Below are 27,374 nucleotides of genomic sequence, written 5' to 3'. Positions count from 1 at the left end.
GAGAGAGAGAGAGAGAGAGAGAGAGAGAGAGAGAGAGAGAGAGAGAGAGATGGAGGGGAGAGAGATTAATAAAAAGGAGAGTCAGGGATTTTAGGGAGGGTAAAGATTTAGTCGGACAGGGACAAAGAGGACACAGATAAATACACACACACACACACACACACACACACACACACACACACACACACACAGATAAATACACACACACATACATGCCTGGTAAAAATGCACAGAGAGTATGGTGTTTTATTTAGTTCTGTCCTAATGCACAGTTTGGCTGCAGGCTTATACATGGCACCCAACAAAGGGGTTCTACTGCAGCAGCAGTCAGAATACAATATGTACCACAATCGTGTGATCCCTTCCCTTTTCCGGCCAACCAGCCAACCAGCCAGCCAGCCAGCCAGCCAGCCAGCCAGCCAACCAACCAGCCAACAAGCCAACCAACTAACTAACCAACCAACCAACCATCTCTCTCTCTCTCTCTCTCTCTCTCTCTCTCTCTCTCTCTCTCTCTCTCTCTCTCAGACTCTAGTCGTATATCTTGCTGGAACCACTCCAATATGGCATCACTGATGTTCAGTTTGTCTGGTCTAATCTTCGTCCCGATCCCGTCTGACGCTGACTCACCCTTTGTTTTTATCCTTTCTCTCCTCACTCTCTTTCCTTTCTTCCTACTCTTTGTCTGTTCCCTCCCTTCCCCTTTCTCTTCTGCCCACAGAATTACTTCAAAGATGCCTGGAACATTTTTGACTGTGTGACAGTCCTGGGCAGCATTACAGATATTTTAGTGACTGAGCTCGGGGTAAGTGAGGAGTCAGGGGGAAGGTGTATATGTGTGGGGGCGGGCAGTGGGAATTAACAGTGCGGAAAATAAAGGGTGTGTCAGCAAGTTCAGCGGTATACATGGACATGGTGTGTGTGTGTCCTAAAGATGGAGAAAGCAAAAGGCAAAGATAGACTGAGTCAGCGGGGTGCAGAGAGAGAGAGAGAGAGAGAGAGAGAGAGAGCGAGAGAGAGAGAGAGAGAGAGAGAGAGAGAGAGAGAGAGAGAGAGAGAGAGAGAGAGAGAGAGAGCGAGAGCGAGAGAGAGAGAGCGAGAGAGAAGAGAGAGAGAAGAGAGGGGGACACAGATAGAAAGAGAGAGGGGGCGCATAGAGAAGCAGAGAGAGAGGCAGAGAGACTGTAGTGTACAGGATCTTGCAATGCTCAGTGAAGCATAAACATATTTTGAAAGCCTTATATAATTGTCCCAGTTGGTGGAGAGCAGAGCAGAGAGACCTGGATCTGGTAGCCCAGCCACCACTGACAACACTCAGGAGGCTAACACACACACTTATGCACACACACACACACACACACACACACACACACACACACACACACTACTCTACTGATCCGCTAGGCAACCTGACAGCCAATCAAATAACCAGCCTAGAAACAATCTGGCCAATCGGACTGTTCCTCTAGCCAGGCAACCACTTAGCAACCAGTAAGATAGTGAAAAATGATAGCCAATGAGGTAGACACACTAGTTATTCAGGCAGGTAATGTGGTGTGTGTGTGTGTGTGTGTGTGTGTGTGTGTGTGTGTGTGTGTGTGTGTGTGTGTGTGTGTGTGTGTGTGTGTGTGTGTGTGTGTGTGTGTGTGTGTGTGTGTGTGTGTGAGTGTGTGTGAGAGTGTGTGTGCTGTAATGCCTTTATAAACCATATTGTGAAATATTAATAATGTTTTTGAATGTTGTGTGTCTCTGAGACAATCCTGCCAGCTATAGCCTTTGTTTACATTAAATGTATCATGTACACTTCAACTCTATCAACCCTGGTCCTGGAGAGCTATATGCTTTTATAACCAGCCCAGCACCAACACATCTGATGAAATGTTTTACTCCTCATCGGGACCTTGATTGGTTGTGTTACTGCTGGGCTGGAACAAAAGCTTGAACATAATGTAGCTCTGCATGACAAAGGTTGGTGACCACAGGCATAATCATATAAATACATCAGATTTTATTTACATGGATATAGTATTTTGACTTAATGTTATATCATGTATATTATGATTACAAAATATCTAAGTGGTGCCAAGAGTTTTTCCTTACTACATGACTTGAACTTAGTTTGTTTCTATCAGTTCTTATGGTGAGGAAAAGCTCCTGTCCCCAGCTATGATCTATAAGCCGTCCTACTAGGTGTTACTGGCAGTGGATGTTAATGGTATAAGAATCAGGTGGAATAGGTTCCTCCTCTCTAAACTGACCTCAGATCAGTCCGAGACACCATTTGATCGAGAGGGACCAGTGAACATGAAAAAACAAGCCCTGTTTTTGGATCAGTCCAATGGTAGTCCATCAAAGCCGCCTTTAATTTGGGTTAACTCAAGTAAAAGCTGTAGCTGCCGTGGCGCTGATTCAAACACACGACTTGACAATCATGTTAGTTTTCCTCGCAATCCAATGGAGGCTTGTTAGTGTGTTGATGTTAAAAGTAATCTCATGTTAGGAGTAATCTCATGTTAAGCGTAATCTCAGAATATATAGTTTTTAACTTCACCTGTTTCCTAGTCGTTGATATCCTGCTGTTGTATGTATGGAGGCAGTGTTATGACTGAACTGAACTCCGTAATATTGAGTGTACATAATGACAATTAATTTCCTGTTTTATCTTTTTTTACATGCTTTCTTTAACTCTACGCTACTTAATGGCAACTACTTCGCCCCTCTCCCTTCTGACGAATCCATCCAATCAAAATGCACTATGTGTCCATCCATGAAACCTGGCCTGGCCAATCGCACACTTTGTTAAATCAACCTCCAAAAAAACGCCTCTATAAACCATGTCATCTGCAACATCCACATGTAGATGGTTTGTACTTTTTTGGAGATACTTTAATTACTGCATCCATTTCCAGGTGTGGCTGTGGTGATGCATGTTGCTCGACCCCTCACCCTGGCAGTGACCCCTGACCTTTGATCTCTGACCCAGGTTTGACCCGATGACTCGACTGACCTCCTGCTCCCAGTCACCGGACAGAGACATTCGACCAATCCCAAATGGACTACCCCTTGTATAGATCTAAAAGTATCAGATAGGATTGAGCAAATATTTCACCTAGCCTATCTTGATGGGTTCGTTGCCATATTACTGATACCAATCCAATGCTTTCAGATCTACACATGCGCTAAGCCTAGAGGGGCTTGAGGTCAATTTGGAATTGGCCAGTAGTCATTGTCCCAATACCCTTCAGGTTTTGATTCAATACTGTCAAAATGCATCCTTCCTTCCTCCCTTCCTTGAAGTGTTCACAGCTCTGATCTGACTGATCTGACTAGATCTAACAGGTAACTGCCTAAATAAAGGAAACACTTGAGTAAATTAGGGTTCTGGCAGCTGTTATGGTGTGGGGTGCTTTTTCCTGGCATGGTCCACTCAACCCCTTAGAGGGCAAGGTAAACGCAAATAAATACACAGCCTTTCTGAGTGATCCCCTTCAACCTGGGGCGAAGCCTTTCTATGCTGATGGGTGTGGTCTCTTCCAGGATGACAATGCCCCCATCCACAGGGCACGAGTGGTCACTGAATGGTTTGATGAGCATGAAAATGCAGCGGCGTCTGAGACAGCGTATTCCACCATGTCACGTTCGTTGAATGACGGGTCAGACCAAGGCGCAGCGTGATATACGTACATGTTTATTCAACTAAATAAACACACAACAAAACAATAAACAAAACGTGAAGTCCAAGGTAGAACACACAACATACCTTACAAGGAACAAGATCCCACAACTCACTAGTGCCAAACGGCTGCCTAAGTATGATCCCCAATCAGAGACAACGAGCGACAGCTGCCTCTGATTGGGAACCACACCGGCCAACATAGAACTATACATACTAGACAAGCCACATAGAAAAAGCACAACAAGGAATATACACACCCTGACTCAACATATAAGCGTCCCCTGAGTCAGGGCATGACACACCATCATCAACAAAACACCAAATTATGGACTTTCTCATGGAAGAATGGCATCGCATCACTCCAATGGAGTTCCAGACACTTTTAGAATCTATGTCAATGCACATTGAAGTTGTTCTGGCAGTTCGTGGTGGCCCAATGCCCTACTACAACACTTTATATTGGTGTTTCCTCTATTTTGGCAGTTACCTTTATGTAGCTATGTGGTGGAACTCCTGCTCCCACTAATCTGATCATGTTCAATCAGTGATTATTTCAAGGAGGGAAGGAAGAATGAATGTGTTGTAAAAGTATTCTATCAGATCTGTAGTAATGTAGGAAAGGAAACAAGGAAAGGAAGCTGGTCAAGACTATTGGGACACAGCCATTGTCCTGTGGACGATACTCTCACAGTCACTAGACATGCACCACTGCTTCCTTACAAGCAATCACACACACACACACACACACACACACACACACACACACACACACATGCATGCTAGTTTCTGTGAGAGCCATGGGAGTAAGGTGTGACAGGAGTGGACAGAGTGACTGGGTCTAAAGCTTCACCCATGGCAGAATGAGCTACGGTGCATGCTGCCCCACTGCATGTCTGTGGCAGGGATGACACACACGTGTACTACTCATAGACACATAAGTTAAACACACACCCAGACATACATGGCCACTGACCTACAAACACATATACACACATACAACAGTATATAGCAAAATAAATACACGCACATAGGCTTGTGTTGCAATACCATAGTGAACTCTTGATGGGAGCTGAATGTGCCTACTGCCAAGCCCTCTCTAACCCAGAACCCTTCCCTTGGTAGAGGGTTGAAGGACCATGCACATCATAGGACAGTGAACATCACACACATAGTTCACAGTAATCAAGTACAGTTTTATTTGTGTAGTGGTTTTTACAAATGCTTTCGCCATTAAGTGCATAATAATTTGAGCAAGACCAAGCCGTATGATTCGCCCTATGAATATGGAATTATAGTAATGCTATCACTGTTATATCAATATTAGAACTTTGTAACAATTATATTTCTAAATATCATCAATATATTTGCAGTTTGTCCTTCAACCCAGAACCCCCCCCTTGCTGTGATCTAGCTAGCTCCATATTGTGCGGTGGTGCGTTTGCCTTGAGGATCAGTGCATTTGGTTGTATTTACGAGAAAAATGGTTCCCTGCACCCACAACTACTACTACTACTAGTACTACTAGTACTACTACTACTACTACTACTACTACTACTACTACCTACTAACTACTACTACTACTACTACTACCTACTGCCCCAATTGGATGACAATGGTTAGGTTTTGAAAACGTATGATTATCCTTTCCCCTGTATTGATTCCTTTCTTCAAACTCCTTGGATATGCCCGAGCCTGTTACAAGCCTTGAATTTTTTGGTTTGCATTTGATTCCAGTTCAGTTTGGTTGCTTTTCTGTTGGTTTTGAATCCTCCTCAGTTTGGTTTTGAACTTTTCCCCTGCTTTTATGGTTTGGTTTGTTTTAGGACAGGAAATGTTATCTAACGTTGCATGGCAAGTGATAAGCTTCTCCTCTCTACCCCGCACCACCTTTTCTCCACCCTTCTCTCTCTCTCTATCTCTCCCTGCCTCTATCTCTCCATCCCTCTATTCCCCCTTTTTCCATCTTTCCTTCTTTCTACCCCTCACCCCTCCCATTTCTCTCAATTTCTCTCTCCATTTCTCTCTCTTTTTTCTCTCTCTCTCTCTCTCTCTCTCTCTCTCTCTCTCTCTCTCTCTCTCTCTCTCTCTCTCTCTCTCTCTCTCTCTCTCTCTCTCTCTCTCTCTCTTCTCTCTCTCTCTCTCTCTCGCTCTCTCTCTCTCTTACTCTTGTGTCTGGTCATACTGTGGGTGTTGTAGAATAACTTCATCAACTTGAGTTTCCTGAGACTGTTCAGGGCTGCCAGGCTCATCAAACTGCTCCGGCAGGGAGAGACCATCCGCATCCTGCTCTGGACCTTTGTCCAGTCCTTCAAGGTAATGCCACACACACACAGCTACACACACACACACACACTCACACACACACACACACACACACACACGCACACACACGCAAACACACATACAGAGAGATATCAGCTTTGTGGGTACCTATGAAAATACACCCACACAGACACTGGTAGTAACATTGTGGGGACCTATGAGAATACACCCACACAGACCCTAGTAGTGGCATTGTGGGGACCTATGACAAAATACACCCACACAGACCCTAGTAGTAGCATTGTGGGGACCTATGAGAATACACCCACACAGACCCTAGTAGTAACATTGTGGGGACCTATGAGAATACACCCACACAGAACCTAGTAGTAACATTGTGGAGACCTATGTGAATACACCCACACAGACCCTAGTAGTAGCATTGTGGGGACCTATAACAGAATACACCCACACAGACCCTAGTAGTAGCATTGTGGGGCCCTATGAGAATACACACACACAGACCCTAGTAGTTGCATTGTGGGGACCTATGAGAATACACCCACACAGACCCTAGTAGTTGCATTGTGGGGACCTATGAGAATACACCCACACAGACCCTAGTAGTTGCATTGTGGGGACCTATGACAGAATACACCCACACAGACCCTAGTAGTTGCATTGTGGGGACCTATGAGAATACACCCACACAGACCCTAGTAGTTGCATTGTGGGGACCTATGAGAATACACCCACACAGACCCTAGTAGTTGCATTGTGGGGACCTATGACAGAATACACCCACACAGACCCTAGTAGTAGCATTGTGGGGCCCTATGAGAATACACACACACAGACCCTAGTAGTTGCATTGTGGGGACCTATGAGAATACACCCACACAGACCCTAGTAGTTGCATTGTGGGGACCTATGACAGAATACACCCACACAGACCCTAGTAGTTGCATTGTGGGGACCTATGAGAATACACCCACACAGACCCTAGTAGTTGCATTGTGGGGACCTATGAGAATACACCCACACAGACCCTAGTAGTAACATTGTGGGGACCTATGAGAATACACCCACACAGACCCTAGTAGTAGCATTGCGGGGACCTATGAGAATAAACCCACACAGACCCTAGTAGTTGCATTGTGGGGACCTGTGAGAATAAACCCACACAGACCCTAGTAGTAGCATTGTGGAAAGCTATGACAGAATACACACACAAAACCAGAGGTGTGGACTTGAGTCACATGACTTGGACTCCAGTCAGATTTGAGTCACACATTTGATTACTTGAGAGTCAACTTGATAGAAAATAAAACAACTTGAGACTTGACTTCGACTTGGAGCCTCAAGACTCAAATTAGACTTGAGACTGATGACTTGAAATTATCTGGCCAGGTTTAGTAACGTTTGTCACTCATTTTGTGGCACACAGTCTCTGTGGATTAGGCTACTCTCCACACAGCCAGAGAAAGTATCGCACTTGCAACAACAACAAAAAAGATTGGCTAGTGAAACGGTTTTGGGGGGTCGCGAATGTGAAACTGAATGGGAAAACTGCATAAAAAATAGAGCTTACCATTTGTATTGTATATTTATTTATACCTTATGCTTATTCGTTTTGGTCACTAACGTAAGCCTACAGCATTGCACCAAATTCTTGTAATCTGTACTTCAGAACCTTGACTGTTGACCAATGACCAGTCATCAGCATAGCACGCAAAGGCGGGCGCACATATCCAGATTAGTGACCAGAAAGAAAGGACTTGTTTAATTTTCTCCGGTTTTGCCTGGCAAAAACAGAGTAGCCTACCAACATGAATACATCTTTGCCAGAACAATAGGCTGGTGATTTCATTGATCATTTTCATATTTCAGATAGGCCTAGTTTAGGTGGATTATATACAGTGGGGAGAACAAGTATTTGATACACTGCCGATTTTGCAGGTTTTTCTACTTACAAAGCATGTAGAGGTCTGTAATTTTTATCATAGGTACACTTCAACTATGAGAGACGGAATGTAAAACAAAAATCCAGAAAGTCACATTGTATGATTTTTAAGTAATTAATTTGCATTTTATTGCATGACATAAGTATTTGATACATCAGAAAAGCAGAACTTAATATTTGGTACATAAACCTTTGTTTGCAATTACAGAGATCATACGTTTCCTGTAGGTCTTGACCAGGTTTGCACACACAGCAGCAGGGATTTTGGCCCACTCCTCCATACAGACCTTCTCCAGATCCTTCAGGTTTCGAGGCTGTCGCTGGGCAATACGGACTTTCAGCTCCCTCCAAAGATTTTCTATTGGGTTCAGGTCTGGAGACTGGCTAGGCCACTCCAGGATCTTGAGATGCTTCTTACGGAGCCACTCCTTAGTTGCCCTGGCTGTGTGTTTCGGGTCGTTGTCATGCTGGAAGAGCCAGCCACGACCCATCTTCAATGCTCTTACTGAGGGAAGGAGGTTGTTGGTCAAGATCTCGCGATACATGGCCCCATCCATCCTCCCCTCAATACGGTGCAGTCGTCCTGTCCCCTTTGCAGAAAAGCATCCCCAAAGAATGATGTTTCCACCTCCATGCTTCACGGTTGGGATGGTGTTCTTGGGGTTGTACTCATCCTTCTTCTTCCTCCAAACACGGCGAGTGGAGTTTAGACCAAAAAGCTCTATTTTTGTCTCATCAGACCACATGACCTTCTCCCATTCCTCCTCTGGACCATCCAGATGGTCATTGGCAAACTTCAGACGGGCCTGGACATGCGCTAGCTTGAGCAGGGGGACCTTGCGTGCGCTGCAGGATTTTAATCCATGACGGCGTAGTGTGTTACTAATGTTTTTTTTTTAGACTGTGGTCCCAGCTCTCTTCAGGTCATTGACCAGGTCCTGCCGTGTAGTTCTGGGCTGATCCCTCACCTTCCTCATGATCATTGATGCCCCACGAGGTGAGATCTTGCATGGAGCCCCAGACTGAGGGTGATTGACCGTCATCTTGAACTTCTTCCATTTTCTAATAATTGCACCAACAGTTGTTGCCTTCTCACCAAGCTGCTTGCCTATTGTCCTGTAGCCCATCCCAGCCTTGTGCAGGTCTACAATTTTATCCCTGATGTCCTTACACAGCACTCTGGTCTTGGCCATTGTGGAGAGGTTGGAGTCTGTTTGATTGAGTGTGTGGACAGGTGTCTTTTATACAGGTAACGAGTTCAAACAGGTGCAGTTAATACAGGTAATGAGTGGAGAACAGGAGGGCTTCTTAAAGAAAAACTAACAGGTCTGTGAGAGCCGGAATTCTTACTGGTTGGTAGTTGATCAAATACTTATGTCATGCAATAAAATGCAAATTAATTACTTAAAAATCATACAATGTGATTTTCTGGATTTTTGTTTTAGATTCAGTCTCTCACAGTTGAAGTGTACCTATGATAAAAATTACAGACCTCTACATGCTTTGTAAGTAGGAAAACCTGCAAAATCGGCAGTGTATCAAATACTTGTTCTCCCCACTGTATGTCTAAAGATAGCTGTAACATCACACTACCTTCAATACTTATGGGATGAAGATGTAACATATTCAGGCGAATTATGATATTTGTGAGGAAGAAAAAGGCTATAGACAGATCATGCTTTCCATCCGATCCTGCAACCCCCCTGCAAATATGTAGGCCGCATGATCCTGCTTGCTTTGGACTCCAGAGAAGTTAAAATGTGACATGATTGACTTTCAGCTCAACATTAAATCGTAAAACCCAGTTTATTTCTGTGTCTTGCGTTTTGAAAATGCATCACCTGCGCGTGCGTGCATGTGTGTGCGCAGGGGGTCGCAAGCTTTGAACCACTCCTTTTTGGGGGTCGTGGGTCAAAAAGAGAACTGGTCACTGAATGGTTTGATGAGCTAGCGAACAGATTGCTGATTTGCCGTACAGCTATAGGATCGGGTGCAGCGCAAACATCTAATTGTAGTGAGAGAGGATTGACATAAATAAATATGCAGCTCCAAAAATTGTGATGATCAAGAATATGAACTGTTTACTTTGCATGCTCACCAGCATTGGGGCATCAAGCAACAATTACTACCATAGGCTTACTGGTCTTTTGGTATGTCAAAATTGCTTGAAATTGATAATTGAGTTATGAAGCTTGCATTTGGAATGTGTTGTTAAAATGAATTATTAAATAATCAAAATGTTGTAGACAAAATAATGAAAAAGGCTGTCTGGTTCCTCAATAAATAGACAAAGATGTTGTGACCTTGGGACTATAAGGTTCTGTCTGCCCTAAGCATGTCTCCTGAGTGGCGCAGTGGTCTAAGGCTAGAGATCCTGGTTCGAATCCAGGCTCTGTCGCAGCCGGCCGCGACCGGGAGACTCATGGGCGGCGTATAATTGGCCCAGCGTCGTCCAGGGTAGGGGAGGGAATGGCCGGCAGGGATGTAGCTCAGTTGATAGAGCATGGCGTTTGCAATGCCAGGGTTGTGTGTTCGATTCCCACGGGGGGCCAGTATAAAAAATAATAATATGTATTCACTAACTGTAAGTCGCTCTGGATAAGAGCGTCTGCTAAATGACTAAAATGTAAATGTAAAAATGCATAGTTCTGAGATATTGAGCATCAGTTTTCAAATCCCAGATCTCAGAACTATTTTGTAGTGAATTATTTTTAGGTGGGTGCATTAGCAGATATAAGCTTATGGCTCTGAAATGTCAATCTGGGTTCAGCCATACGGTTCTATCTGACTCTTCTAAATTAGACATGTTCAGTTTTAAGATTTGATAGAATTTCTATTTTACCAAAATAGAGTCAGAACACATCATCAAATACATTAAGAACTTTATTATGATCATTAGACAAATTACTGTCATCACTGAACAATGATGTGACATCATTTACAGATATAATTTTTTAGTTTTTCATTTTTTCACTTAAAATGTACGTTTTCAAAAATATAACTTTACAGACATATGAAGAACCATCTAAAGATGTATTATATGTAACTAACTCATTTTTGACAAAAATGTCAGATAGAACCTTATAGTCCCAAGGTCTCGATTTGTAGTTGAACAAGTCATTGCATGTATAGATTTGTTTACTTGACTTGACTTGACTTGACTTTCCCTTAGAATGCACGACTTGGACTTGACTCGAGACTTGACCCGTTCTTCTTGGGACTCGACTTGAGACTTGGACCTTGTGACTTGAGACTTGCTTGTGACTCGAATAATAATGACTTGGTCCCAACTCTGCTTAAAACCTATGACAGTATACCCACACAGAGACCCACTTAGCAGCATTGTGGGGACCTATGACAGTATACAAACCCACACACAGTGAATAGTACTCCAGCTCTTTGTTTCTGTGTTTAGGCGCTGCCGTACGTGTGCCTGCTTATCGGCATGCTGTTCTTCATCTATGCCATCATCGGGATGCAGGTGAGTAGAGACACGAGAAGAAAAACTGGTCAAAATGAATGGTCATTTTTACAGATCAACATTAACTTTATAAAAAGCATCCAGGGAAGGTGTGACATTTGCCTGCCATAGGGACGTTTGTAAGGTTGTGCATTCTCCCATATTACCTAGGATGTTGACGGTTTGTTGTTTTGTCAGCTGTTTGGGAACATAGGGATGGAGGAGGAGGAGGGGAGCGCCATCAACGAACACAACAACTTCAGGACTTTCTTCCAAGCTCTCATGCTGCTCTTCAGGTGTGTGTGTGTGCGCGTTTACATGTGTGCGTGCGTGCCTGTGTGTACAGTACATGCATACGTGTGTCTCCAACATGTGTGTGTGTGTGTGTATTTGTATAGGAGTGCCACGGGCGAGGCGTGGCATGACATCATGCTGGCGTGTCTTGGAGGGAAGCACTGTGATCCTCTGGCAGGGAACACTGAACCAGAGTGTGGCAGCCAGTTTGCCTACCTCTACTTTGTGTCCTTCATCTTCTTCTGCTCCTTCCTGGTGAGAAGCTCTATCTGTCTGTCTGTCTAGCTGTCTGTCTGTCTGTCTAGCTGTTTATCTGTCTGTCTAGCTGTCTGTCTGTCTAGCTGTCTGTCTGTCTAGCTGTCTAGCTGTCTGTCTGTCTAGCTGTCTGTCTGTCTGTCTAGCTGTTTATCTGTCTGTCTAGCTGTCTGTCTGTCTAGCTGTCTGTCTGTCTGTCTAGCTGTTTATCTGTCTGTCTAGCTGTCTGTCTGTCTAGCTGTCTAGCTGTCTAGCTGTCTGTATGTCTATCTGTCTGTCTGTCTAGCTGTCTAGCTGTCTAGCTGTCTGTCTGTCTAGCTGTCTGTCTGTCTAGCTGTCTGTCTGTCTAGCTGTCTAACTGTCTGTCTAGCTGTCTAGCTGTCTAGCTGTCTGTCTGTCTAGCTGTCTGTCTGTTTAGCTGTCTAGCTGTCTGTCTGTGTAGCTGTTTATCTGCCTGTCTAGCTGTTTGTCTGTCTGTCTAGCTGTCTGTCTGTCTAGCTGTCTAGCTGTCAGTCTATCTAGCTGTCTGTCTGTCTAGCTGTCTAGCTGTATGTCTGTCTAGCTGTCTGTCTGTATAGCTGTTTATCTGTCTGTCTGTCTAGATGTCTGTCTGTCTAGCTGTCTAGCTGTCTGTCTGTCTGTCTGTCTGTCTAGCTGTCTGTCTGTCTAGCTGTCCGTCTGTCTAGCTGTGTAGCTGTCTGTCTGTCTAGATGTCTAGCTATCTGTCTGTCTAGCTGTCTGTCTGTCTAGCTGTTTATCTGTTTATCTGTATGTCTGTCTAGCTGTCTAGCTGTCTAGCTGTCTGCCTGTCTAGCTGTTTATCTGTCTGTCTCTCTAGCTGTCTAGCTGTCTGTCTAGCTGTTTATCTGTTTGTCTGTCTAGCTGTCTGTCTGTCTAGCTGTCTGTCTGTCTAGCTGTATAGCTGTCTGTCTAGCTGTCTAGCTGTCTGTCTGTCTAGCTGTCTGTCTGTTTAGCTGTCTAGCTGTCTGTCTGTGTAGCTGTTTATCTGCCTGTCTAGCTGTTTGTCTGTCTGTCTAGCTGTCTGTCTGTCTAGCTCTCTAGCTGTCTGTCTATCTAGCTGTCTGTCTGTCTAGCTGTCTAGCTGTATGTCTGTCTAGCTGTCTGTCTGTATAGCTGTTTATCTGTCTGTCTGTCTAGATGTCTGTCTGTCTAGCTGTCTAGCTGTCTGTCTGTCTGTCTGTCTAGCTGTCTGTCTGTCTAGCTGTCCGTCTGTCTAGCTGTCTAGCTGTATGTCTGTCTAGATGTCTAGCTATCTGTCTGTCTAGCTGTCTGTCTGTCTAGCTGTTTATCTGTTTATCTGTATGTCTGTCTAGCTGTCTAGCTGTCTAGCTGTCTGCCTGTCTAGCTGTTTATCTGTCTGTCTCTCTAGCTGTCTAGCTGTCTGTCTAGCTGTTTATCTGTCTGTCTGTCTAGCTGTCTGTCTGTCTAGCTGTCTGTCTGTCTAGCTGTATAGCTGTCTGTCTAGCTGTTTATCTATCTGTCTGTCTAGCTGTCTGTCTGTCTAGCTGTCTGTCTGTCTAGCTGTCTAGCTGTTTATCTGTCTGTCTGTCTAGCTGTCTGTCTGTCTAGCTGTTTATCTGTCTGTCTGTCTAGCTGTCTAGCTGTCTAGCTGTTTATCTGTCTGTCTAGCTTTCTGTCTGTCTAGCTGTCTAGCTGTCTAGCTGTATGTCTGTCTAGCTGTGTATCTGTCTGTCTGTCTAGCTGTTTGTCTGTCTAGCTGTCTAGCTGTCTGTCTAGCTGTTTATCTGTCTGTCTAGCTGTCTGTCTGTCTATCTGTTTATCTGTCTGTCTGTCTAGCTTTCTGTCTGTCTAGCTGTCTAGCTGTCTAGCTGTATGTCTGTCTAGCTGTGTATCTGTCTGTCTGTCTAGCTGTCTGTCTGTCTAGCTGTATGTCTGTCTAGCTGTATAGCTGTCTGTCTAGCTGTCTAGCTGTCTGTCTGTGTAGCTGTCTGTCTGTTTAGCTGTCTAGCTGTCTGTCTGTGTAGCTGTTTATCTGCCTGTCTAGCTGTTTGTCTGTCTGTCTAGCTGTCTGTCTGTCTAGATCTCTAGCTGTCTGTCTATCTAGCTGTCTGTCTGTCTAGCTGTCTAGCTGTATGTCTGTCTAGCTGTCTGTCTGTATAGCTGTTTATCTGTCTGTCTGTCTAGATGTCTGTCTGTCTAGCTGTCTAGCTGTCTGTCTGTCTGTCTGTCTAGCTGTCTGTCTGTCTAGCTGTCCGTCTGTCTAGCTGTCTAGCTGTCTGTCTGTCTAGATGTCTAGCTATCTGTCTGTCTAGCTGTCTGTCTGTCTAGCTGTTTATCTGTTTATCTGTATGTCTGTCTAGCTGTCTAGCGTTTTATCTGTCTGTCTCTCTAGCTGTCTAGCTGTCTGTCTGTCTAGCTGTCTGTCTGTCTAGCTGGCTGTCTGTCTAGCTGTATATCTGTCTGTCTAGCTGTTTATCTGTCTGTCTAGCTGTCTGTCTGTCTAGCTGTCTGTCTGTCTAGCTGTCTAGCTGTTTATCTGTCTGTCTGTCTAGCTGTCTGTCTGTCTAGCTGTTTATCTGTCTGTCTGTCTAGCTGTCTAGCTGTTTATCTGTCTGTCTAGCTGTCTGTCTGTCTATCTGTTTATCTGTCTGTCTGTCTAGCTTTCTGTCTGTCTAGCTGTCTAGCTGTCTAGCTGTATGTCTGTCTAGCTGTGTATCTGTCTGTCTGTCTAGCTGTTTGTCTGTCTAGCTGTCTGTCTGTCTAGCTGTTTATCTGTCTAGCTGTTTATCTGTCTGTCTGTCTAGCTGTCTGTCTGTCTAACTGTTTATATGTCTGTCTAGCTGTCTGTCTGTCTAGCTGTCTAGCTGTCTGTCTGTCTGTTTATCTGTCTAGCTGTCTGTCTGTCTAGCTGTCTGTCTGTCTAGCTGTCTGTCTAGCTGTCTGTCTGTCTAGCTGTCTGTCTGTCTAGCTGTCTGTCTGTCTATCTGTCTAGCTGTCTGTCTGTCTAGCTCTCCAGCTGTCTGTCTGTCTAGCTGTCTGTCTGTCTATCTGTCTGTCTGTCTGTCTAGCTGTCTGTCTGTCTGTTCTGTCTGTCTAGCTGTCTGTCTAGCTGTCTAGCTGTCTGTTTATCTAGCTGTCTGTCTGTCTAGCTGTTTATCTGTCTGTCTGTCTAGCTGTTTGTCTGTCTAGCTGTCTAGCTGTTTATCTGTCTAGCTGTTTATCTGTCTGTCTGTCTAGCTGTCTGTCTGTCTAACTGTTTATCTGTCTGTCTAGCTTTCTGTCTGTCTAGCTGTCTGTCTGTCTGTCTGTCTAGCTGTCTGTCTGTCTATCTGTCTAGCTGTCTGTCTGTCTAGCTCCCCAGCTGTCTGTCTGTCTAGCTCTCTGTCTGTCTAGCTGTCTGTCTGTCTAGCTGCTTATCTGTCTGTCTGTCTAGCTGTCTGTCTGTCTAGCTGTCTAGCTGTCTGTCTAACTAGCTGTCTGTCTGTCTAGCTGTCTGTCTGTCTAGCTATCTGTCTGTCTAGCTGTTTATCTGTCTAGCTGTCTGTCTAGCTGTCTAGCTGTATGTATGTCTAGTTGTCTGTCTGTCTGTCTGTCTGTCTGTCTAGCTATCTAGATGTCTAAGCTGATTGTCTGTCTAGCTGTCTGTCTAGCTGTCTAGCTCTGTGTCTGTCTAGCTGTCTGTCTGTCTAGCTGTCTGTCTGTCTAGCTGTGTATCTGTCTCTCTGTCTAGCTGTCTGTATGTCTAGCTGTCTGTCTGTCTAACTGTCTGTCTAGCTGTCTGTCTGTCTAGCTGTCTGTCTGTCTACCTGTCTAGCTGTATGTCTGTCTAGCTGTTTGTCTGTCTAGCTGTTTATCTCTCTATCTGTCTAGCTGTCTGTCTAGCTCTCTAGCTGTCTGTCTGTCTAGTTGTCTATCTGTCTAGCTGTCTGTCTGTCTGTCTGCCTAGCTGTCTTTCTGTCTAGCTGTTTATATCTCTGTCTGTCTAGCTCTCTGTCTGTCTATTTGTCTAGCTGTCTAGCTGTCTGTCTGTCTAGCTGTTTATCTGTCTATCTGTCTAGCTGTCTGACTGTTTAGCTCTATAACTGTCTGTCTGTCTAGCTGTCTGTCAGTCTAACTATCTTTCTGTCTAGCTGTCTAGCTGTATGTCTGTCTAGCTGTTTGTCTGTCTAGCTGTTTATCTCTCTATCTGTCTAGCTGTCTGTCTAGCTCTCTAGCTGTCTGTCTGTCTAGTTGTCTATCTGTCTAGCTGTCTGTCTGTCTGTCTGCCTAGCTGTCTTTCTGTCTAGCTGTTTATATCTCTGTCTGTCTAGCTCTCTGTCTGTCTATTTGTCTAGCTGTCTAGCTGTCTGTCTGTCTAGCTGTTTATCTGTCTATCTGTCTAGCTGTCTGACTGTTTAGCTCTATAACTGTCTGTCTGTCTAGCTGTCTGTCAGTCTAACTATCTTTCTGTCTAGCTGTCTAGCTGTCTAGCTGTCTGTCTGTCTGCCTAGCTGTCTGTCTGTCTAGCTGTTTATCTGTCTGTCCGTCTAGCTTTCTGTCTGTCTGTCTAGTTGTCTGTCTGTCTAGCTGTCTAGCTGTCTGTATAGCTGTTTATCTGTCTGTCTGTCTAGCTGTATGTCTGTCTAGCTGTTTATCTCTCTGTCTGTCTAGCTGTCTGTCTGTCTAGCTGTCTAGCTGTCTAGCTGTTTATCTGTCTGTCTAGCTGTCTAGCTGTCTAGCTGTTTATCTGTATGTCTGTCTAGCTGTCAGTCTGTCTAGCTGTTTATCTGTTATCTGTCTGTCTGTTTAGCTCTCTAGCTGTCTGTCTGTCTAGCTGTCTGTCTGTCTAGCTGTCTGTCAGTCTAGCTATATGTCTGTCTAGCTGTTTATCTGTCCGTCCGTCTAGCTGTCTGTCTGTCTGTCTAGTTGTCTGTCTGTCTAGCTGTCTAGCTGTCTGTCTAGCTGTCTAGCTGTATATCTGTCTGTCTGTCTAGCTCTCTGTCTGTCTAGCTGTCTAGCTGTCTAGCTGTCTAGCTGTTTATCTGTCTGTCTGTCTAGCTGTCTGTCTATCTATCTGTTTATCTGTCTGTCTGTCTAGCTGTCTGTCTGTCTAGCTGTTTATCTGTCTATCTGTCTGTCTGTTTAGCTCTCTAGCTGTCTGTCTGTCTGTCTAGCTGTCTGTCTGTCTAGCTATATGTCAGTCTAGCTATCTGTCTGTCTAGCTGTCTAGCTTTCTAGCTGTCTGTCTGTCTGCCTAGCTGTCTGTCTATCTGTTTATCTGTCTGTCTAGCTGTCTGTCTGTCTATATGTCTGTCTGTCTGTCTAGCTGTCTAGCTGTCTGTCTAGCTGTTTATCTGTCTGTCTGTCTATCTGTCTGTCTGTCTAGCTGTTTATCTGTCTGTCTATCTAGCTGTCTGTCTGTCTAGCTGTCTAGCTGTATATCTGTCTGTCTGTCTAGCTGTCTGTCTGTCTATCTGTTTATCTGTCTGTCTGTCTAGCTGTCTGTCTTGCTAGCTGTCTAGCTGTCTGTCTGTCTAGCTGTTTATCTGTCTGTCTGTCTAGCTAGCTGTCTAGCTGTCTACCTGTCTGTCTGTCTAGCTGTCTGTCTGTCTAGCTGTCTGTCTGTCTAGCTGGCTGTCTGTCTAGCTGTCTGTCTGTCTATCTGTCTAGCTGTCTGTCTGTCTATCTGTCTGTCTGTCTAGCTGTCTAGCTGTCTGTCTAGCTGTTTATTTGTCTGTCTGTCTATCTGTCTGTCTGTCTAGCTGTTTATCTGTCTATCTATCTAGCTGTCTGTCTGTCTAGCTGTCTAGCTGTATATCTGTCTGTCTGTCTAGCTGTCTGTCTGTCTACCTGTCTAGCTGTCTAGCTGTTTGTCTCTCTAGCTGTTTGTCTGTCTAGCTGTCTGTCTAGCTATCTCTCTGTCTAGCTGTTTATCTGTCTATCTGTCTAGCTGTCTGTCTGTTTATCTGTCTAGCTGTCTGTCTGTCTAGCTATCTGTCTGTCTAGCTGTTTATCTGTCTATCTATCTAGCTGTTTGTCTGTCTAGCTGTCTAGCTGTCTGTCTGTCTAGCTGTCTGTTTGTCTAGCTGTTTAGCTGTCTAGCTGTCTGTCTAGCTGTCTGTCAGTCTAGCTGTTTATCTGTCTATCTGTCTAGCTGTCTGTCTAGCTCTCTAGCTGTCTGTCTGTCTAGCTGTCTGTGTGTCTAGCTGTATGTCAGTCTAGCTATCTGTCTGTCTAGCTGTCTAGCTGTCTGTCTGTCTGCCTAGCTGTCTGTCTGTCTAGCTGTTTATCTCTCTGTCTGTTTAGCTCTCTGTCTGTCTATTTGTCTAGCTGTCTGTCTGTCTGTCTGTCAAGCTGTCTGTCTGTCTAGCTCTCTGTCTAGCTGTGTAGCTGTCTAGCTGTCTGTCTGTCTAGCTGTCTGTCTGTCTGGCTGTCTGGCTAGTTGTCTAGCTGTATGTCTGTCTAGCTGTCTAAGCTGTCTGTCTGTCTAGCTGTCTAGCTGTCTGTCTAGCTGTCTGTTTATCTAGCTGTCTAGCTGTCTAGCTGTCTAGCTGTCTGTCTAGCTATCTGTCTGTCTAGCTGTTTATCTGTCTATCTGTCTAGCTGTCTGTCTGTCTAGCTATCTGTCTGTCTAGCTGTTTATCTGTCTATCTATCTAGCTGTGTGTCTGTCTAGCTGTCTAGCTGTCTGTCTGTCTAGCTGTCTGTTTGTCTAGCTGTCTAGCTGTCTAGCTGTCTGTCTGTCTGTCTGTCTGTCAAGCTGTTTATCTGTCTATCTGTCTAGCTGTCTGTCTAGCTCTCTAGCTGTCTGTCTGTCTAGCTGTCTGTCTGTCTAGCTGTATGTCAGTCTAGCTATCTGTCTGTCTAGCTGTCTAGCTGTCTGTCTGTCTGCCTAGCTGTCTGTCTGTCTTGCTGTTTATCTCTCTGTCTGTTTAGCTCTCTGTCTGTCTAGCTGTCTGTCTAGCTGTGTAGCTGTCTAGCTGTCTGTCTGTCTAGCTGTCTGTCTGTCTGGCTGTCTGGCTAGTTGTCTAGCTGTATGTCTGTCTAGCTGTCTAAGCTGTCTGTCTGTCTAGCTGTCTAGCTGTCTGTCTAGCTGTCTGTTTATCTAGCTGTCTAGCTTTCTAGCTGTCTGTCTAGCTATCTGTCTGTCTAGCTGTTTATCTGTCTATCTGTCTAGCTGTCTGTTTGTCTAGCTCTCCAGCTGTCTGTCTGTCTAGCTGTCTGTCTGTCTATCTGTCTGTCTGTCTAGCTGTCTGTCTGTCTATCTGTCTGTCTGTCTAGCTGTATATCTGTCTGTCTAGCTGTCTGTCTGTCTGTCTAGCTGTCTGTCTGCCTGCCTGCCTGTCTGTCTGTCTGTCTGTCTGTCTGTCTGTCTGTCTGTCTGCCTGTCTGTCTGTCTGTCTGTCTGTCTGTCTGTCTGTCTGTCTGTCTGTCTGTCTGTCTGTCTGTCTGTCTAGCTGTCTGTCTGTCTGTCTGTCTGTCTGTCTGTCTGTCTGTCTGTCTGTCTGTCTGTCTGTCTGTCTGTCTGTCTGTCTGTCTGTCTGTCTAACTGTCTGTCTGTCTGTCTAGCTGTCTAGCTGTCTGTCTGTCTGTCTCTCTCTATTCCCCTTTTAGTCATACTTTCCCCCTTAGTGTCTGTTATAGGGTTGCAAAATTCTGGGAACTTTCTATAAATTTCCTGTCTTTCTCGAAATCCTAGTTGGAGGATTCCCGGAATCAGGAGGGAATAAGCAGGAAATCCGGAATATTCCAACCACACTGTAAAGCCGGATAAGTTCTGGCCGATTACCTAAAAAAAATTAAGTTAAGAAACTTATACAGCTGAAGTTAGCAGTACTACCTTCATATGAATAATACAAATGCTGTTTTTTTTGTAAGCTATTCTTAAATTTAACGCCCCCACTAAGCCATGCCTCCAATAATTTCCCAGTGTGCCTTGCCTTTTTGATTGAATTGTAACGTTACCAGCCATGACTGTATTTGTTAGTGACAGAGACATGGTTGTTGAATTCGTTCATTTTCAGTCCTGTGGCCTTCACCAAGTGAGTTCCTAGGCGAATATTATCATTATAATTTAACCATTACATGTATAATAAGGACGTATACAGTGGCCTGAAACTCATAGTTTACAGTCCACATCAGGCCTGCATGTAGGGTTGCAAAATTCAACAATCTTTCCCCCAAAATCCAATCAGGATTTCTGGAAAACCTGTGAAATTTACCAGAACTTGTTAGCAACCCTAACTGTAAATCACATTATGCTGGCTTGCAAAGTGATGTATAATTCCTATTGGAATCTAGCCAGCATTAGACTATCCAACAGTTGAAATGTGTATTCACCCGCAACCTACATTCATAATGACTGCCAGGGTTAAGAACAGTGTGAGGAAACTACCTAAGCCATTTAAACTGGAACAACCATTTCAGTAAAAAAAAGATGTATCTTTGTGTAGCATAACATTTAATCAATCACTCAAAACACAGATATGAAAAACAATTTTAAAAAATCAACCTGCAGTAGAGCATGCTGGGGAAAAAAGTTAATTTGTTATCATATTATTTATTTATTTAGTTGGCGTGACTTGTAGTTTTGAGTCATACCCACATAAACATTTTAATTAATAATTACTTTTAATTGACTTTGAGTACAATTTACTAGAAGTATCTGAGTTAAAAATGCCTTGGGGTTTACAGTGCAGGATTTCTGGAAAACCAGGGAATTTATTTTGCAACCCTAGTCTGTTATAAGTGCACACTTGCTTGGCTGACATAATACTGTGTAATAATGTGGCTGTTTGTGTTTTTAGATGCTGAATCTGTTCGTGGCTGTCATCATGGACAACTTTGAGTACCTGACCAGAGACTCCTCCATCCTCGGCCCACATCATCTAGACGAGTATGTCAGGATATGGGCTGAGTATGACCAAGCAGCTTGGTGAGTGACACATACACACACACACACATACACGCACATGCACACGCACACACACACACACACATACACACACACACACACACACACACACAAACACACACACACACACACACACACACAAACATATACTGTATATATATATTAAAATATACACACACATTTTACACATGAGACACATCAGCACCTCATGATAAACACTTATATACTGAACACTCTCATAGTCTGAAAGATTAAAAAACACACACACACAAACACACACATACACACACACATGATTCTAATGGTTTCTTGTTGTTTTAATATGTTCACTTTTTCAGAGGTAGACGTCAGCTCTCATGTCTGTGTATCTCTGAGCGTTAACTCCTCCTGGACTGTGTACAGTAGCTTTGTATAACTTACTGGTGTAACCCAAACACTACTAAAGTGTCCTCAACCTTGGCACTAGATATCATTAGCCTGTGGTAAAACTGATCTAAGTACAGTCTTTGGGAACAGCGGATGTGAAGAGTGGGAGTCTGGAAGCTGTACAGTTACCATGAAGTAAATTACTCCATAGTTATAAAGGACAACAGTCATAAAGGATATAATGGCCAATCGCACACAAGTCTCCTGTAGTTGAACTGATCCCAAATCAGTTTAAAGAACCCATAAATGACAGTCCCACACAAGACAGCAGCTGTAGGGGGGATCATGGATCTGAGCAGTAACCTTCTCAGTAATCCAGTTATCCCTCCCACCCTGTGCCCCCTCCCTCTCTGTGAGTGGTTCAGACCCCCATCCCACCTCCACCCCCTCTGGAATCTGCATACTGCCAAAACTTACTGTGGCGACAAACCTCCCCTTTACTGTACTGTATATTCAACCCCCGTGGAACCTAAAACACACTAAGTTTCCTAGTATCTGTATTCCAGTGCCTGTTATCCTTCTGCTGTCCTGTAGTCTGCACTGTAGAGGGAGAGAAGAAGGGAAGAGGAGGAGGGAGAGGGAATGGATGGAGGGAAGGAGGTAGCGACACAGTGGTGGGCGTAGGGAAATGGAGAGAGAGAATGATAAAGACTGAGATGGGAAGGAATAGACAAAGTAAACAGAATGAAAGGGTTTTGGCAACATGGAGAGACTGAGATAAAGACAGGCAAGGCAAAAAAACAAGGAGGCTTTTCTGGAGAGAAGCAAGTGAGGGAGGGAGGGAAGGAGGGGTGGGGTGGAGGGAGGGGGGGAAGGAGGGAGTGAGGAAGAAGGGAGGGGGGAAGGAGGGAGTGAGGAAGGAGGGAGGGGGGAAGGAGGGAGTGAGGAAGGAAGGAAGGAGGGAGGGGGGAGGGAGGGAGGGACAATCTATGGGGAGATGGGCCTCTGTGTGACAAGTGGCTATTACACATTAAGACATTTAGCATTCACATGCATTTCTAGTTAATGAGCAATTCCTTAATTATACTCCACAAACAACCAATTACTGGCACACACCACTGCTGGCAGAGAGGAGGAAGGGAATGAACGAGGGGAATGAGAGAGAGATAGGGATGGGTTCTATTAGGAAGAGGAATTGAGAGAGACATAGGGATGGGTTCTATTAGGAAGAGGAATTGAGAGAGACATAGGGATGGGTTCTATTAGGAAGAGGAATTGAGAGAGACATAGGGATGGGTTCTATTAGGAAGAGGAATTGAGAGAGAGACAGTGATGGGTTCTATTAGGAAGAGGAGTTGAGAGAGACAGGGATGGGTTCTATTAGGAAGAGGAGTTGAGAGAGACAGGGATGGGTTCTATTAGGAAGAGGAGTTGAGAGAGACAGGGATGGGTTCTATTAGGAAAACAGGAAATATAATAGATAGGAAGTGGTTAAACAGAGAAGGGATAGGCTGAGAGAATGGTAGGAACAGGGAAAGACTACAGTGTCATTGCAGAAGAACAGCACTACAGCTCAAACGGGTGATGTGCAACAACAATGTGTGTGTGTGTGAGTGTGTGTGTGTGGTGTGTGTAGTATGTGTGTGTACACCGTACGGTAATTTTGCTGTGTATGATATCTTGTTTCTTGTCAATCTTGTGCTCTTCTTTCTTCCCACTGTTCTCTCTTGTCGTATCTGTTGTGTACGTTTGTTCTAACTCCCCCGTATTCTTTTTGCAGCGGTCGCATACATTATAAGGATATGTACAGTTTATTGCGAGTTATCGACCCGCCTCTTGGCTTAGGAAAGAAATGCCCCCATAGAGTGGCCTGCAAGGTTTGACTTCCACTAAAAATCCTCAACCACACCTGCTACAGCATCCAAGAATGGAATGAGTGTCGCTTATCTTATCTTATTGGATTTCATTTTTGTTATACTTTCTCTCTTCTTCTTTACTTTGACCATTTCTACTTGCATTCTGATCTGAAACGAGAATGTGTAGGACAATGCAGACACCCAGACAAGCATGACGTTGTGCACCACTGAAATGAAAAAGCAAAAATAAGAATTGTTCTCCTTTGGTCATTTTTCTTTCTGTTGTTCTGCTTGCTGTTGAGCCACGGCTAGGCGCTGTGCTAGACACACTGTGGGGTCTGTAGCATTGCATTGTTCTTGGGTAGGGAGGACAGAAACTGCATTGACACCCCACCCTCATCATGGTATAACCCAGTCCCAGCAGTGGAGCTCCGTGCTTGACTCTGAAGTCCTCTGCTCCTCTATGCAATCCCCTCCCACTTGCATAGAACTGTATTTTACTACTACTAAAAGTTTCCATCTCTACTCAACTCCGCTCCTCTTCCCTATACCCCCCTCTTATCTTCTACAAGATATACACCCCCCCCCCGATCAGACCAGTTAAACCCCCCTCACCCTGCCCACTCAGACCAGTTCTAGACAGCCTCACTGCGTCTCTCTCTAGCTCTCAAACCAGTAACTTACCAAACCAGTAACTTACCAAACCAGTAACTTACCAAACCAGTAACTTACCAAACCAGTAACTTACCAAACCAGCCAAATAACTTTCTTTTTTTTCTTTTTTTTCTCCTCTCTACTCTTTGCTTTGGTCTCTCTTTCTATCTGTGTCCCCCGCTCCTCTCTCTCTCTCTCTGTCTCTCTTTCTCTCTCTCTTTCTCCCCCCTCTCCCCCCTCTCCCCTCTCTCTCTCTCTCTCTCTCTCTTTCTCTCTCTCTTTCTCCCCCCTCTCCCCCCCGCTCCCCCCCTCTCTCTCTCTCTCTCTCTCTCCCTCTTCTCTTTCTCTCTCTACTGATCTCTATCTTTCTCCCACCCCTCCTCTCTGTTCTCATTCTCTCTCCTCTCTCTCTGGTTGGCTGTGGTTGGCTGTGGCTGTTCTGGCTGTGGCTGTGGGGGGCGTTGGCTGTGCTGCGCTGACATGCAGTGGCAGGATCAGTTGCAGGGATATGTATGACATGCTCATGCACATGAGTCCTCCGCTAGGACTGGGGAAGAGGTGCCCGGCACGGGTGGCCTACAAGGTCAGGACCCCCTAGAACCAGGGGTCTTAGCGCCTCTTCCTCCGCTTTACTGTGTATCCGTAGTGTTGGTGTCTTCTTCTTCTCTATACATTTTGTTTTTGATATTTTGCTTTATCTCCATTTTCTTCTTCTCTTTCGTTATTCGATGGAGGGGAGTGCTGGTGTCGTTGTGGGGAATGGGAGGATAGGAGTTTTGGGGTTTGGGGGTGTAGGGGTGCGGGGCGGGGGGTAGGGTCAAGGGTCAAAAGTCAGACAGGTTTATCCACAGGAAGGGGTGAACGGAGGGAACTTCTCAGCTCTTTTGCATCGTGTATACTGACGGAAACACACACACACACACACACACACACCTTTACACACACATATTATCAAACACATACACCCACATGTTGCTTTTGCCAGTCAAAGTTTTACAAGCATCTGAATAGAGTGCATAGAGGAATAGAATACACCAAATCAGCTGTGGTAACTATAGGAGCTTTGGCTAAAGTAAACTTCAGGGGGTCTCAAACTTTGATATTGACTCTATACAGGTGTGTACATTAGAGTGACCTCTTTAATGTATACTAGTGGCAAAATATTAAACATATATGTTTATACAAAAATATACATAAGGGTTTGGCCAAGCTGGCAAAATAGTGTATGCACACAGCTACACACACATGCACAGACAAAAACACACACATACACACAGACACACCAGTATGCGTGTGCAGCCGGGCTTGGAAGGTCCATAAGACTTCTGTCCTCTGAGTCTCTCCGTCCTGTGGATGGCGCTACAGCAAACACACACACATGCACACACATGCACACACACACACACACACACACACACACACACACACACACACACACACACACACACACACACACACACACATACACACATACACACACATAGAGGAACAGGTCTCTGTCTTTCTCTTTTGTTGTACAGTAGTCCAACACATACAAATCAGGATGTATTTTCTGGGTAGAGGATAGAGAGCCGAAAGGTCCCGTTAGGTGGATTATAGTTTGTTGTCTATCTAGTTGGTTGTGTAGTTTGCTAACCAGTCAACTGTTATCATTGCCACAGAATAACGGCTAGCCTCTTTTTTGTTGTAGACTCTCTTCGGCCCTGTAGCAAAATCTGCAAGTGAATATTTTCCACCCGTCCCTGTTTCTTCTGTCAATGCAGTTCTACTCTGTTTCCAGTCCCCCTCCTCTTCACATGCTGTCTCCCCCCCTCGTCCTCACCCGCCACCACACAGGCACTACCATTACCACCCCCTTCTCTCTCACACACTGTCACACACCAACACACACTCATGCCTGTTAAATACCCTTATATACTTGTGAAATCCTTCAGATATTCTAACACACACTCATATACCCCACTAATTTGGTTGTCACCAACCCTGGTCCTGGAGAACGAATAGTTCTTTGATTCAACTAATCAAGGTCTTGCTGATTAGCTGATCAATAGAATCAGGTGTGCTAGCATTGGACTAGGACAACAACCTGCCCTGCACACCCTCTCTCTCAGACCAGGGATGGTAGTGACTACTGCTCTAATATAACCTGATACCCCCTGTTATACCCTTATGATACCCTTACAGCACATTATGACACCCCTATGACACACGTGTCCCTTCGTAGGCAGATCGCTGTGAGCCTCGGGCAGCCAGCAGAACAGCCTGTAGGCACAGGAGATCTCTCTACCGCCAGACATTACTGTCCCCAAACCCTCCTTATCCTCCCAGCTGCTCTCCCTACCTACATCTCTGCTAATCTTTACCTCTCCCTCGATCTCTATCGTCCATCTCTCCACGTCTCTCTCTCTCTTTCTATCCTTCACTTCACCATCTCTCTCTCTTTCTATTTCTCCCTATATTTCTCCTTGCCTCTCTCCATCCCTCTCTCTGCCTTTCTGTCCTCTGTTCATTCATTCCTATCAGCTCAGCTCATCTCTCCTCTCCCTGCCTCATCTCTCTGCTTTATCCTGTCTTTTCTCTCATTCCTTCTTCTCCACCCTCCGTTTTGTCCCTCAGTCCTAACAGCCTTCCTCCTGAAGTGTCCTCTGTAATATAATCAACCCCTCAGACTTTAACCTTCCATCCTCCACCACCACCATCTACTGTGTATGTTGGTAGCCATAGCAACAGTCCTTGAAAATACCTATCCTCTCCCCTTTCCCTGTGTAAACTGTCATCTGTAGGTGAAGACCTTAAAAACCCACAGACCTCCCTTCTCGCCCTTCACCTGTCCCCTATCCCCCACCCACCATCACTACCTTCCTGCCCAATGAGAGAGGTCAAAACCCTCACCCTTGACCTTCACCTCTGAACCACAGAACAATGGCCCCTGTATGTATAGTGTTCAATTCTCTCCCCCACTCTTCTCTGTTCTGTAGAGACAGACAGACAGACGTCTTCAGGCAGGACTGCTGTGTTACGGACTTGGCCAGCTTGTGTGGTGGTAGATCTTTCTTTTATTCTATAATTTTCTTCTTCTTTCGACCTCTTTTTCTTATCTCTCGCTGTTCATCTCTCTCAGACATCTTTTTTCTCTCTTATCCTCCAACCTCTTCTCATTCTCCAACTTCTCCCCTCTTTAAATTTGAAAAAGGTCTCTAAAACGCCACTCACAACTCCCCCCCTCTCTTTTCAATTATTTTCTGATAACGAGATGTATGTTTTCCCACACCTTTATCGTATAGCCCTCCTCAGGCCTAAGGTAGCCTAACCTACAACCGGCAGCCATCTTCATTTTCTTAGATTACCTTGGTCCGCTGAATTCTGTTCTCACCTATTAACCCTGTTAGGCCCTGCACCCATTATTCACTGAGAGATCAGATGATCTGAATAGAGCTTTACAACTCTATTGTCTCTGTATAACAATAATAGCCCTTCATCTAATGTCTACTATAGATGTAGCACATATAGTTTCAATGATGTTATATCCTCCTGCCAATAACCACTACTAAACCCAAACAGATAAACATTATTATATTATTCAACCACACAGAGGATGCTTTCTGTGTACGGCTGTGCAGCTGCTTGTCCTGTGAGACACATGTATGTGCACTGCATGTTGCATGGGGGGGGGGGCAGGGAAGAATGGGGGTATGTATCACAGGGTTTTGGGGT

The 27,374-nt window shown here is 44.8% G+C and overlaps 1 protein-coding gene across 1 annotated transcript in view; it reads left to right on the top strand.

Annotated features, from left to right (window-relative positions):
• Positions 1 to 291: 291 nt before the first annotated feature.
• LOC311103208 (voltage-dependent P/Q-type calcium channel subunit alpha-1A-like) overlaps positions 292 to 27,374 on the top strand; it is a gene marked incomplete at both ends in the record, with an annotated part of 50,097 nt that continues 23,014 nt past the window's right edge. Inside the window, 8 exons of the mRNA XM_084144752.1 lie at positions 292 to 354; positions 722 to 805; positions 5,873 to 5,989; positions 11,317 to 11,382; positions 11,560 to 11,657; positions 11,760 to 11,910; positions 20,678 to 20,805; positions 22,931 to 23,027. Of these exons, the coding sequence (XP_084000878.1) occupies positions 292 to 354; positions 722 to 805; positions 5,873 to 5,989; positions 11,317 to 11,382; positions 11,560 to 11,657; positions 11,760 to 11,910; positions 20,678 to 20,805; positions 22,931 to 23,027 (804 nt within the window). The remainder of the gene's footprint in view (positions 355 to 721; positions 806 to 5,872; positions 5,990 to 11,316; positions 11,383 to 11,559; positions 11,658 to 11,759; positions 11,911 to 20,677; positions 20,806 to 22,930; positions 23,028 to 27,374) is intronic.

The sequence above is a fragment of the Coregonus lavaretus genome, assembly GCF_964263955.1.
Source record: "Coregonus lavaretus genome assembly, chromosome: 28".
Lineage (NCBI taxonomy): Eukaryota > Metazoa > Chordata > Actinopteri > Salmoniformes > Salmonidae > Coregonus > Coregonus lavaretus.
Note: the sequence above shows the minus strand (reverse complement) of the source record. Positions and strands in the feature narration are given on the sequence as shown.